The sequence below is a fragment of the Euprymna scolopes genome, chromosome 24, assembly GCF_053919585.1.
Source record: "Euprymna scolopes isolate OS-2025 chromosome 24, ASM5391958v1, whole genome shotgun sequence".
Taxonomy (NCBI): Eukaryota; Metazoa; Mollusca; class Cephalopoda; order Sepiida; family Sepiolidae; genus Euprymna; species Euprymna scolopes.
Window position 1 is genome coordinate 39,701,868 of NC_136505.1, and position 14,898 is coordinate 39,716,765.

Genomic DNA, 14,898 nt, shown 5'->3' on the forward strand with positions numbered 1-14,898 from the left:
CATGTAGTTCATTCATCATTCATCATGCAATCGGAAGAAGCCTATATTTGCTGATCTATCTATATATCTATAAAAGTGAAAGTGTCTGTCTGTCTGTGTGTACATTTCCCTATATAATAACTGTCAATTTTCAGTGTACAGACTCGAAATTTGATATACAGGGTACTGAGATTTCGGAAAATCTTTGTAATCCGTTTTCGGACAGAAATTTGACTGTTCAGGGGTCCAAGTTCAACGATTTGACCTTTGAGAACTCTGCCAAACTTCTCCGTCAATTTTGGGTCTAAACACTTGAAATTTTAGATATAAGTTCCTTGGACATGGATCTAACTTAATAACTTGATTTGAGCCCCAAACAATAAATGTTAAGGGCTCATAATAGGGGTCAAAGTTTAAAAAATTGACCGCTTTTTTTTTCTCAACATACACCTCCAAATACCTGGGCAACGACGGGCTGAAATGGTAGTATATCTATAAAAGTGAGAATGTGTGTTTGTATGTGTGTGTGACAATTCTCAACTTATTTTTGATCTACAGACTTGAAATTTAGTATGCAGGGTATTCAGACATGTGGAAAACTTTTTAATCAGTTTTTATCTAGAAAAAAAAAAAAGTGCTGCTAAGGGGTCAAAATTGAAAAATTGGTAGGGATAGGGCAAGATTATCTAAATGGACAACTCAATAGGAATTTATTCATGTTAGACTTGAATACAACCATGTTATCAGCTGGGAAGAAAACAAATGGTATTGTGTTCCACAGACGGACAGCTCTAGAAAAGAAACTGCTCATGGAATTTTCGTTTAGTTTTTGGCCCAGATAGGGAGTGAGGAAAGTTGTCGGCAGTTGTTTCAGCTAAGCGAGTATTTGTTGTGAATGTTTTGCTGTGAAGAGACTATAGATTGGAGCTCAGTCGAAGACTTACCATAACGATATCGATAGAGCAGATATAGAGTCGCAAACGTCTCTTCTGTGAGAAAAATGGAGTAGGGAGGTGAAAAGGTCATTGCCTATTAAATTTTGATAAACATATCTTAGTGATGGGATGATTCTAATATTTTCCCTGATTCCAATACAATTACCAATTCCGATTCTTTATAAATCTCTGTATATTTAACTATAATGTTATGTTTTTTTCCCTGATTATCATAAAAACACATGTTAAAAGTGCAGATATTTTCCTAAGTGTAAAAATACAGTTGCATGGGATTATCTATCAATTGTAGTTTTACTGGTCGTTTAAAAATCAATAAATATTTATTTTATCATTACTACCAGTAGTAAATAATTTTGCTTTACATAAAATTAAATAAAAAAAGACAATCAAAAGAATCGTTTTGGCATCGGAAAAGAGGCACAACTTTTTCCGATTCCAATTGTTCTGATAAATCACCCTAACACTAATACATATAGATATAAAGAGATAGATATAAAGAGATAGATATAGATACAGATATACAGAGATAGATATACATACAGATATACAGAGATAGATATGCATACAGATATACAGAGATAGATATGCATACAGATATACAGAGATAGATATGCATACAGATATACAGAGATAGATATGCATACAGATATACAGTGATAGATATGCATACACATATACAGAGATAGATATGCATACACATATACAGAGATAGATATGCATACACATATACAGAGATAGATATACATATAGATATACAGAAATAGATATACATATAGATATACAGAAATAGATATACATACAGATATACAGAGATAGATATACATATAGATATACAGAGATAGATATACATATAGATATACAGAAATAGATATACAGAAATAGATATACATATAGATATACAGAAATAGATATACATATAGATATACAGAAATAGATATACATATAGATATACAGAAATAGATATACATACAGATATACAGAGATAGATATACATACAGATATACAGAAATAGATATACATATAGATATACAGAGATAGATATACATATAGATATACATATAGATATACATACAGATATACAGAAATAGATATGCATATAAATATACAGAGATAGATATACATATAGATATACAGACATAGATATACAGAGATAGATATACATATAGATATACAGAAATAGATATACATACAGATATACAGAGATAGATATACATATAGATATACAGAGATAGATATACATATAGATATACAGAAATAGATATACATACAGATATACAGAGATAGATATACATATAGATATACAGAGATAGATATACATATAGATATACAGAGATAGATATACATATAGATATACAGAGATAGATATACATACAGATATACAGAGATAGATATACATACAGATATACAGAGATAGATATACATATAGATATACAGAGATAGATATACATACAGATATACAGAGATAGATATACATACAGATATACAGAGATAGATATACATATAGATATACAGAGATAGATATACATACAGATATACAGAAATAGATATACATACACATATACAGAGATAGATATACATATAGATATACAGAGATAGATATACATACAGATATACAGAGATAGATATACATATAGATATACAGAGATAGATATACATATAGATATACAGAGATAGATATACATATAGATATACAGAGATAGATATACAGAGATAGATATACATATAGATATACAGAGATAGATATACATATCAGAAAGTACAAATGAAACTCACATGTGCCTGCTGATTATTTGTATTCTGTTGGTCCGTATACATGTCAGAAGAACATCTCAAATCTTTGGCAAAAATGGGCGGAGTGGATGCGGAGGAAGACGATGAGTAAACAGCAGCAGTTGATGTGGACGGATGAGACCTATTGGACATCATAGATAAATCCATGCCTTCCGCTTCGTAATGGGAAGTGCAAGGGGCAGATTTTCGACCGGTTGTTTCCTTTTTAGATTTGGAAGACATTGGAAAATTGTATTTGGGTTGCGCTTGTCGCATAATCACAGTTGACCCCTCCATCGCACTGGCTTTCATTGATTTCCGATGCGATTTCATGCCCTTCATCATGATAGAGCGTTAGATTTTTCTGATCATCTCACAAATTGAAGATTGTTATGACACAAATACTGAAAGTAAAAAAAAAAATTTTTTTTCAGAAAATTAAAATGTTTCTGATTTTTTTTTTTTTTTAGATGAGGATTGATAATTTCTACTTTTTTTTTGTTTTGATTATTCAAATTACTGTTCTCGTCTTGTTATTTTCACGTTTCGACAGATGTAACCTCCAACCTTCTTTGCAAGGATCCGTGGTGTAGTAAATAATGTACTTGGCAAAATTCAGTTCAAAGTGATACTCTTGTGGAGGTTGAAGGTTCAATACCCAGTGTGGGCAATACTAAGAATACACTTGCAAATTACTTAGGACTTCTACTCAGTCATGGCTGATGAAACAAGAACATACTAATCCTGTGGATTAAATAAAGGGTTTTATTTGAAATTCCGTGCAAATTTCTGAGTTTGACAGCAAGATTCCAAAAATTTTACAAGATACACCTGAAGAAAGTCAAAGGTTACATTAGCTGAAACATGAAAATAACACTTAGGATGAGAACAGTAGTTCGAATAATTCAAATAATATAAATTATCAATTGTCATCTCAAAATAATACAAAAATAAAATCATATTTAAGTGTAAAAGTTTTTCATGCCTTCTCTGTCCAATATAAACCTAAAAAAAAAAAAGAAAAAAAAAGTCAATTAAAAATCAATATACCCTGAGAATTGTTTATAACAGCAATGAAACGTGGGATTAACATGCTCACTACTGCAGCATTGATTAACTTTCAATCCAAACCAAAGATGGCCAATCATCAGTGCAAACTAATTTCTAGAAACAACTATAACAGGCATTTACGTACACGACATGCCTTCAATAAGTTTCCAGACTTTTTCATACGGCCACTTTTATTGATAGAACACACATGAAACTCTTGTCTCCATTTGAAGTAATCTTCTCCAGCTGCAATGTATTTGTTGTACCATTCCAATAACAAGACCCCATGGAAGTCTTTTTTTTTTTTCACATGGGAGTCACCACTTATCGAAGGCCACTCAGGGATAAGGGTTATTGCGTGTACAGTAATCAATGAGATAGTATTGTAGTAATCATTAGTATTGGGGGTTTTGATAGAGTGTCTTACTTAAGGGGGCGGTTTGTCAGGAGTTTGTTTATGTTGGACTTGAAGACGTCCAAGTTGTAGTCAGGTGGGAAACAGGCAAGCGGCAGAGAGTCTTCGTGCGAGAGTGTCAATGACCCTAGTCACGGTCTCTTTCATCTCTTCAATTGTCTCATAATGGCAGCCTTTAAGGTTTTCCTTGAGCTTAGGGTATAACCAAAAGTTACAGGAAGCAAGGTCTGGACTATAGGGAGAGTGAGGAACTGTCTTGATGCCCATGACAACGTCTTTCTTTATGATCTTCTCTGAGCACCCTTGGGACAAACTTCGTGCAAATCTTCTACATCTTCAGTTCCAAACTGACATCAAACCAGTTTAAAACAAAATATTATTGCATATCATTCTTATAAAGTGTCCTCACGTCTAGATTGCATTTTGACATTCACCAGCTGTGACAATCAGGCTTTAGTAAGATGTATTCCAATTCCTGCTGTAGCTATTCATTTGAACCTGAAAAGGTTTTTTTTTTTACAAAGAAGTCACCAACTTATCAAGGTCTGGAGGCCACTCGAGGATAAGGGTTAATGAGTGCACAGTAGTCAATGGGAAAATATCGTAATAATGGTTAGTAGTGAAAATTTGGTAAATTGGATTACTTAAGAGGACGGCTCATCAAGAACTTGTTTGCGTTTGACTTGAAGATGACCCCATTGTAGTCAGATGGAAAGCAAGAAAATGGAAAAGAGTTCCGCAGATATGCAGTTCTAAGAAAGAAGCTTTGTTCATGGAATCTACATTTAGGTTTAGGCACAGATAAAGAGTAGGTATTGATAGTGGTTTCAACTAGACGAGTGTTTTTCATGAAAGTCAGGCAAAGGGGGACCATAGATTGGAGTTCAGACGAGCACTTGCCATGAAAATAATGATAAAGCAGAGACAGGCTTGCAATATCTCTGTGAGAAAGAGGTTGCAGGGAAGAGAAAAGGGCATCCCCCACTAGGCTACAAAGTCTATTTTGAACTCTGTCAAGGCAGAATAAAGTCTTTCTAGCAGCTCCTGCCCAGATGTGGCAACAGTACTCTATCCTTGGACGTACCTAGCTCTAAGATATCTACTGAAGCGGTAGAAGAATCCCACTACTATTTTTCCAGCAGCTGTAGCAATGGATTCGATGTACGTGTTCCATCTCAGATCAGGAGTAAAGGTCAGATCTAGAAGCTTGTCAAAACATGGAGCCATTCATTTCAATTGATGCCAGACGGGGAGCAGAGCATTGATGATGTAAAGATAGAAGCTTGGTTTTAGATGCATTAAAATTAATTAGCCACCCCTTTCTTCATTGCACCGCATGCTCAAGATCAGAGGAGAGGGAGTCAGAGAGAACTTGGTCGTTTACGGTCTTTGAAGTGTTGCCATATATGGTAGTGTCGTCAGCATAAATGTCTACAAATGATCTTAGGATGTGATTTAGGAGATCATTGATGTAGACCAGGAATAGAGTTTGGCCCAGGATGGACCCCTGAGGAACTCCAACATTAATACTGTGTGCTTCTGATTTCTGCCCATTAACCAACTACTCTTATGAACCTATTAGAGAGAAATAAGTAAATAATTGAGAAGACATTTCCAGCTATACCATAGCTGGAGATATTGTGGAGTAGACCTTTATGCCATACCCTATCAAAAAATAGAATTTGATGAAAACGATCGTAAGACACAGGAGAGTTCAAAATGAAGGTAATTTTCCGTTTCGATTTAAACAAGATGGTTGCAATTTCTCGCCTGTTAACATGATTAAAGTTGTTTTTTTTTTTTTTTAAATTATTCAGTAATATTCAGGTACTTTCGACTGCATAATTTGGACGCTAACATTGTAACTTATTAGAATTGACAAAAAAAATCAGTAGAAACCATTGTTTTTATCTGAAAACTTCATTTATCGAGTACAAAATTTCGTCCTAATAGTGTAGAAGCGTCGCTTATTATTTCTTTTTCTTCTTTCTTTATAAACGAAATATTAAAGACAATCTAAAAAATTACCCAAACGTTAAAAATTGTTCGTACAGAATAAAAATGATTTTCCTTCAATTAATTTTATTTTTAATTCAGGAAATTTAAAAATGTTGAAATCAGAGTAAAAGTTTTTTTTTTAAGAATTTGAACCAAATTGTGTTTTTCTTTTAAAGGTACTAGTACACTTCTTGATCCGTGCTGAAATAATAACGTTATTATTTAAAAAGCCATTCTTAACATGGGGAGGGTGTTTTGTACCTATACTTTAACCTTACAATTGAATAAAAAAAAACAAAAAAACGGTACTTCTTGGGCGTTGAGTTACATGGCGACCAGCAGAAAAAAATAATAGTCGCTCCCTTAGTCACCCCTCCTAGTCAAGCCTGACCCATGCGCATGTAACATTTTTTTTATTTACTGATGTTGCCGTTGTAACTAAACGATTATTTGTCACTTTTACAAACATTTATTTATTTTGAAAAAGTTTTACTCTTTATGAATATTAAAAGAAAAAAAGTTGCTAAACATTTATTAATAATTTCTCATTTTTACAAACATTTGTTTTAGAATTTCTTTTTAAATGACGACTTATCGACTTTTTTTTTTAATAGTAATTGTGGATGGGTATGCTGACAACAAATATCAGTTAAGTTTTGTAAACCCGAAGTTTATTACAAAAACGTTTTATTCAACAATTTGTTTATCCGCGCATGTAAATTAAAAATATTTGTAAAAGTGAGAAATTATCAGTAAATGATTTAATTATTTTTTTTAATTTATTTTTAGATTAGGTCCACCTCCACAAATGTTAAGAACGGCTTTCAGAATAAACACCCTCAACCTCTCCATATTAACAACGGATTTCGGAATAAACACCATGGGGGGGGGGAATATTTACAAAATTTAACTGATACTTGTTGTCAACATACCCATCCGCAAATACTATTAAAAAAAAAAAAGTCGATAAAAGTCGTCATTTAAAAAGAAATTTAAAATCAAATGTTTGTAAAAGTGAGAAATTATTAAATGTTTAGTAACATTTTTCTTTTAATATTCATAAAGAGTAAAACTTTTTTTCAAAATAAATAAATAAATGTTTGTAAATGTGACAAATAATCGTTTAGTTACGGCAACGTCAGTAAATAAAATATGTTACGTGCGGGTTAGGGTGGGGGACTAAGAGAGCGACTATTATTTTTTTCTGCTTGGTCGCCATGTAACTCAACACCCAAGGAACACCAAAAAAACATATCAGAAAACCTTAATTAAACTTGGAAATACGATTTAAAAATAGCCCGGGTCAGTAAGTGCACTCTAGCAGAGAGCACCCTTTTAAACCCGGACCGAAGTTTAGGTTTTAGTTCAGCAAAAAAGTCGGTTTGGTTCGGTTCACATTCTGTAGAAGCACCAAATTTTATTTTCTATTCAACAAAAAATATCGACTCGTTGAAAAAAAAAAATGCATTTTTTTTTTTTTAAAGATATTTCTAAATTTAAAAATCAAACGAACTTTGTTGTCGTTATTGTTTAAAATATGTATTTATACATACAGGTTTATTTGGTGTATTTCTGCTCGTTTATAAATCTCTAATTTTCCAAGAAATGGTACTTATGAAGAATACGGACCGTGCTGAAATCAATAACGTTATTTAGAAACCCATTATTACCATGACTAGGTAGGCGCTTTTTAACTCATCTGTACTTTCACTTAACTATTTGATAAACAAAAGATACTATGAAAATTGAATTTAACTCGAAAATCCCAAATGAAAAGAAAATAAATAAATAAAACGGTACGCAAACTGCATAAGTACACAAACGCTAAAAACAAAAACAATCATTTTATGCCAGAATTAGAATGGCAACACATTTTAAGATATTTGGCATTTTATGTCCACAACACGACTATTATTTACCAAAATAATAATTATGAATCACATAAAACTCATCATCTAAATGTATTTCTCTCTTTTTTTTTTTAATTGTCAAGTACAAGATGCGATTTACTTACATATGAGGTAAATAAAATCCACCGAGATGGACGAGCGAGAAAAACGTCGAGGTTTTTTCGCCCTTTTGTGTATGAATTTCGTTTTCTCGCTTAGTTATGTCTGGCGTTTGACGCGTCAGAACTTTTTGACACAAGAAAAACACGTGTTACAATCAGTTTGGTATAAATTAAGATTTGTAATTTTTTGTTTTAATTTTTATAATAAAAGAAAAAGTGGTATTTGTACAAGAAAAGGCGACAAATCAAACAAGGGAGAGTATTATAAAATTAAATTGCTAGTTGAAAGAACAGAATAGTAAAACACCCTCCCTCTATGTTAAGAAGGGCTTTCTAGATAACGTTATTCTTTCAGCGCGGTACAATAAATGCATAAGTACCATTTTAGTTAAACAACAAACAGCAAAAAACAAAAAAAAAAAACAATATTTTAATTAAACTGATTAAAATTTGAATAATTTCGAGTTCTGTTTTCGTAAATTTATATTTAAAAATTACTTTGTTTTTTTTAATTAAAAAAACTAATTTAATTAAATAATAGGCGAAATTTGAAAGTAATCTAAAATTTACGATTCTTCTTTGTTCCTGCAGGCAGCAGCAGCGACATTAAAAAATTAAATTATTTAATTTCGAAGTAAAGCAATGGTATCTACTGAATTGTCATATCGCACTAATGAAACTATCCAAAAATTATGCAAAACGATGAAGTAGAAACTTAATTATTAATGAAAACAGTTTTCGAAGACAATTAGAGAAAATTAAGATGTTTGGCACTTCTACATTATGCAGCCGATAACTAAGGGGCGATAATTCCAATTTCTTCTTGGTCAAATAAATAACAAATAAGATTTTTCCCGCACACGAAAATATTTGAAAACGAAAACATTTATTGTATAAAAATGTATCTAAATAAGTTATAAAGACATTTATTGAAAATTCTGCGCAAGAAGAAAATATTTTAATATAACAACTTTGGGCATTTTTGTAATTAAAGCAACGTTGGATTTTTATAAAATAAATGTTTTTTTTTTTTAACAAATAAATAATTTTAATGAAACATTTTTCGAATTAAAACAACTTTGAAGGGTCAACAACAAGCTTATAATTTAAATGAAACATTTGTCCGATCTGCAACCTCTATCTCACAGAAGAGATGTTGCGAGTTTGTCTCTGCTTTATCGTTATTTTCATGGAAAGTGTTCGACTGAGCTTCAATCTATGGCCTCCTCTCGCCAAACTTTCACAAGAAACACTAGCTGAAAACATTATCAATAATTTTCCCCACTCTTTATTTGTGCCTAAACCTAAACATAGATTCCATGATCAAAGCTTCTTTCTTAGAACTGCAGACTGCACGCCTGTGGAATCGTCTCCCGTTTTCCTGCTTTCCAGCTGTCTATAACATGGTTGTCTTCAAGTCCAACGTGAACACGTTTCTGATGAGCCGTTGCGTTCCACTTAAGTTAACAAATTTACCGAACTTCCATTACTATCGATTACTATATTGTCCTTTTGACTACTCTTCACACTTTAACCCTTATCCTTGAGAGGCCTATCGGCCTTGATAAGTGGTGACGCCTATGTAAAAAAAAAAAAAAGCAACATTGGATTTTTTTCCAAAACATTTTTTTGAATTGAAGTAGAAACATTTATCGGCCCCTGTTCTTTGTGTCACAACCCCCCTCCCCCCCAAAAAAAATACATATTATCAAAGACAAGATGAGTTAGTTACGTAACTGGATAAATTTTTAGTGTTTTTATTTAATTTAACATGTTTTTTTCGGCTCAAAAAATGAGTAATATCGAACGATGCCGGAGAACAAGAAAAGATGGCTGCGATATCTTTGAAGACTCCATAATTACTTCAAAATAAGAAATAAAACAAAATGGTAGAAACCCACCCAATAAATGTCACGGTAATTGCGTGGGTTTTTACTACCACCATTTCGTTATTTTTTTTTTTTTTTTTTTTTTTTTTTAGATAAAAAAAAAATAATTGTAATTATAAAAGTTAAGTACAGGAGAGAAACACACTGAAATTATGAGTAAGCCAAAAAGTACTCAGAGTTTACAAATCGAGAATTAATTGATGAATGAATGGGCGGCTGCGAAATGGACATTATTTATAACCGGAAGTTAAATGACGGATACATTTCCGCTTTGTTGTTGCTAAACAACATTTCAAACAATAAACATTTCAAATCTTCAAACCGTTTGAAAAACTTATTTTCAACAATTCTGAAACAGGCAGAATATCTCTCCTTTTGGAAAAAGGAAATTATTTAAAGAATTCCTTCCTCTCGACACAATCGTGATGAATATGAATTCATTTGGACCTTCTGCAATGGTAAAAAAAAAAAAAAAAAAAGATTTTGTCGAGTCTTTTATAGCGGTGATTTGAAAACTTTTGAGATGTTAAAAAATGGTACTTCTGCATGAAACAATAACGTTATAATTTAGAAAATAATTATTAACATGTAGAGGGGAGGATTAGGGTTCTTGTCCAAAATTCCACCGAGATATATATATTATAAAGTCCTAGTTGAATTTAGAGTGTAATTTGAACATTTCTAAACATTGTAAAGAATGTATTAAAAGTTTAGATAAAACGTCTTGGCGGACGTTTAGAAAATTGACTCCACAATTTACATTATATATTTTTTATTTTTTGACGTTAATCTCTAGTGACTGCCAAACGATTGTGAAGAATGGACCGCATGTTTCCGTGACGTCAGATTTGTGTTAAGTATACGAACTATGGAAAAGCAGAAGCGACTTAATGATTTTTTAACCCCTTTGTTTATCTTCTTTAAACTGCAATTAATAATTAATCTTTGTTATAATTTTGTTAGGTTTTAAGATTTACACAGTTTAGCGATTAATAATAGTATTAACATTTGTATATTAAATATGAAATACGGTTTTACTGAATGTTCATTTGGTTACCTACGGGGTTCCATATTTTGTTCGGTAAAAAGAAACAAACAAAATATGAGGGGGGGGCTACAAAATGCTTAATATTTGCAATAATATTTTCAAATTGGTTTTCATCTGGCGATAAAATAGCTGACAAGAGTCATGTTTATATTAAAACTTAATATTAAAAAATTTTTTAAACACAATTAATTAAAAATCTATGTTGTAACGGAACATTTTGAAATAATGGAATTTTTATCGTTTTAATCTTTTAAAAATTAATTAATGTTTACGAAGTTTCTTTTTCTTGGCAATTCAACTGATTATAGTATATATTAATTTGAAAAAAAAAACGCTATTAAAAAAAAACATAGTATCAAGTATATATCAATTTTTTAATTGCAACTTCAAAGTAAATTTTTGTTCAATATGTGTACTTAAATTTAAAAAAATAAATATTTTTTTTACTCATTTGAACTCTTATGTTTCATAATAAATAGAAATTTCGATCGATTTGAATATATTTTGTTCAAATTTCGAAAAAATAACTACTGGGGGGGGCACGCACTAAAAGATGTATATTTTACAAAAACTGCATTTTATATGTAATTTCATTCTAAAATGAATAAGTATCGAAAATTTCACAAAAAAAGTTGATTTTTACTAGATTTATTAAATGCGGGTATGTTTTCGCGTTCAGAATGTAAGTGCCAATTATGTAAACACGATTTTTGTCTGACAATTTCATTATTTTCGTTCGACGAAAAAAATTTTAAAAAATCATTACTGGTTTTACTTGTATTTTGCCCTTCTTTTAAATGATACAAAAGTTATACAGATAATAATGATTTATAATAAAGTTACATTGTGTTACATATAGGGTGGGTAATTCTGTGGTGACTTTTGGCAGTCCCTATTAATCTCATTGATCAAAAATTTCACTTTTAGATAAAATTTATTTATTTTTTTTTTTGAAAAATAAATTTTTTATGACTTTTATCATCGACGACCAGTTTCCAATTAAAACGTTTTACTAATTGAACACATACTTTCTGACCATCATCACCGAGAAAAATATTGCAACACTCTCATGTGACCGGTGATTATTCACGTTTACAAAAGAGCTTAGGGTATATTTTTACTTTCTTTCCAAATCGATGACGACTTCTACAGAGTTTCGAGCATGCTGTAAATATTGAATATCATAGTAATGTCCTATCTTAGCATCGGAAAAAAAAATGTCCAAAAATATTCAATTCAAACAAAATTGAATACAAAGTTTAATTGTATATATATATATATATATATATATATATATATATATATATATATATAAAACGTCAAAAAACGTTTTTTGGGTTATGAGTAAAAACATCTGACAATTAGGCACCTCCAAAATTCACCACAGAATCAACCCCCCTAAAACGATGTAATTTTATTATGAGTTAATATTATCAATATAACTTTTGTACTATTTAAAAGAAGGTCAATATAAACTAGTATAAATTTTTTAAAAAATTTCATCCTACGAAAATAATGAAATTGCGAGACGAAACTCTTGTTTACATAATTGTCGTGTTAAAATAATGTTTCCATGTAGTAAGCATTCCGAACATGAAAACATACCCGTGTTTAATAAATCTAGCAAAAATCAACTAATGGTCAGATTTTCATGAAATTTTCGATACTTATCCATTTTGGAATTAAATTACATATAAAATGCAGTTTCCATAAAATATATGAGGGGAAATCTTTTTTCTTTTTTTAGTGCGTGCACCCCCCCCCCCCCCCGTAGTTACTTTTTCGAAATTTGAACAAAATATATTCAAATCGATCGAAATTTCTATTTATCATCAAACATAAGAGTTCAAATGAGTAAAAAAAATATTTATTTTTTAAAAATGTAAATAGATGTATTGAACAAAAACTTGAAGTAGTAATTAAAAAACTGATATAAATTTTATATTATGTTTTTGTTTTAAAATAGCGTTTTTCTAATCAATATGTACTATCATCAGCTGAATTGCTAAGAAAAAGAAACTTTGTAAAAATTAATTAATTTTTAAAAGATTAAAATTCCATTATTTCAAAATGTTCCGTTACAACATAGATTTTTAATTAATTGTGTTTAAATGTTTTTTAAAGATTAAATTTTAATATAAACATGACTCTTATCAGCTATTTTATCACCAGATTAAAACCGATTAAAAATGTTATTTCACAAAAATTAAATATTTTGTAGACCCACTACAATATCTTGTTTATCTCTTTTTACCAAACAAAAGTATGGAAGCCAGTAATTAACCAAATAAACACTCGTGCATATTTAGTAAAACCATATTTCATATTTAATATACAAATGTTTATAATATTATTAATCATTTAATTGTGTAAATCTTAAAACCCAACAAAATTATAACAAAGATTAATTATTAATTAATTTTTAATTAATTTTTCATCCTATAACACAGAACACGCTAGGTAACATACAAATATCTGTGCATGAGGTCACCAATATAATCAAGAACTTTGATTCCAGTAAAGTTACTGGCCCTGACGGCATCCCAATTATAGTGTTAAAAAAGCTTCAACCAGAACTTGCTCCTATACTTACGAAACTGTTTAAACGTTGCCTTAAGGAGAAGTGCTTTCTAACACCCTGGAAAACCTCATCAGTATGCCCTGTATTTAAGAACTCAGGTGATAAGTCATCTTCCTCTCAGTACAGACCAATAAGTCTCCTGTGTGTCATGAGTAAGTTGCTGGAATCCATATTAAATAGAGAAATAGTCAACCACCTCAGCAGAAATAACCTTCTTAGGGACACACAATATGGTTTCCGTGCTGCAAGATCTACCGCAGATGTGCTAACGGTTATATCTCATAGGATTAGTGAATCTCTTGACAAAGGCTTCCTTTCCAGGGCAATTGCTCTTGACATATCAAAGGCCTTCGACAAGGTATGGCATAAAGGTCTACTTCACAAGATCTCCAGCTACGGTATAACTGGAAATATTCTCTCTACCATTAAATCATTTTTCTCTGATAGGCTCATAAGAGTAGTGGTTGATGGACAAAAATCAGAGACCTGCAGTATTAATGCTGGAGTCCCTCAAGGATCCATCCTGGGCCCAACTCTCTTCCTGATCTACATCAATGACCTCCCTAAACACATACTTAAATCATTCGTTGACATCTATGCTGATGACATGACCATCTATAGCAACACATCAAAGGCTGTAAATGACAAAGCTCTCTCTGATTCTCTCTCCTCTGATTTCGAACGAGTGGTTCAGTGGGGGAAGACATGGCTGGTTACCTTTAATGCATCTAAAACCAAACTCCTATCTTTACATCATCAACGCTCTGATCCCCATCTGGCATCAATTGAAATGGATGGCTCTCGTTTAGAAGAAGACCCATGTTTTGACAAGCTTCTGGGCTTGACCTTTACTCCTGATCTGAAATGGAACACGTACATCAAGGTCGCTGGAAAGATGGTGGGATCCTTCTACCTCTCCAGAAGATATCTCACTACTGATGCAATTCTCTATCTATATAAAAGCCAAGTACGTCCAAGGATGGAATACTGCTGCCATATCTGGGCAGGAGCTGTTAAAAACAACTATCCTGCCTTGACAGAGTACAAAATAGACTTTGTGGTTTAGTGGGGGATGCCCTTTTCTCTTCTCTGCAACCTCTCTCCCACAGAAGAGACGTTGCAAGCCTATCTTTGTTTTATCGTTATTTCCATGGCAAGTGCTCGTCTGAACTCCAAATCCAATCTCTGGTCCCTCCTCGCC

At 31.6% G+C, this 14,898-nt stretch overlaps 2 protein-coding genes across 5 annotated transcripts in view; one reads left to right on the forward strand and one right to left on the reverse strand.

Annotated features, from left to right (window-relative positions):
* Window positions 1-8,310, reverse strand: part of LOC145246667 (golgin-45-like) — a 101,685-nt gene extending 93,375 nt beyond the window's left edge. For all 4 annotated transcript variants that reach the window (XM_080108378.1, XM_080108380.1, XM_080108379.1 and 1 more), the window contains exons 1-2: window positions 8,183-8,310; window positions 2,709-3,109 (exon numbers count right to left, since the gene is read on the reverse strand). In XM_080108378.1, coding sequence (XP_079964504.1) covers window positions 2,709-3,050 — 342 coding nt within the window. In that variant the 5' untranslated portion in view covers window positions 3,051-3,109; window positions 8,183-8,310. The remainder of the gene's footprint in view (window positions 1-2,708; window positions 3,110-8,182) is intronic.
* Window positions 8,311-10,328: 2,018 nt separating this feature from the next.
* Window positions 10,329-14,898, forward strand: part of LOC145246668 (nucleoside diphosphate kinase 7-like) — a 51,553-nt gene continuing 46,983 nt past the window's right edge. Inside the window, exon 1 of the mRNA XM_080108382.1 lies at window positions 10,329-10,526. Within this exon, the coding sequence (XP_079964508.1) occupies window positions 10,494-10,526 (33 nt within the window). The 5' untranslated portion in view covers window positions 10,329-10,493. The remainder of the gene's footprint in view (window positions 10,527-14,898) is intronic.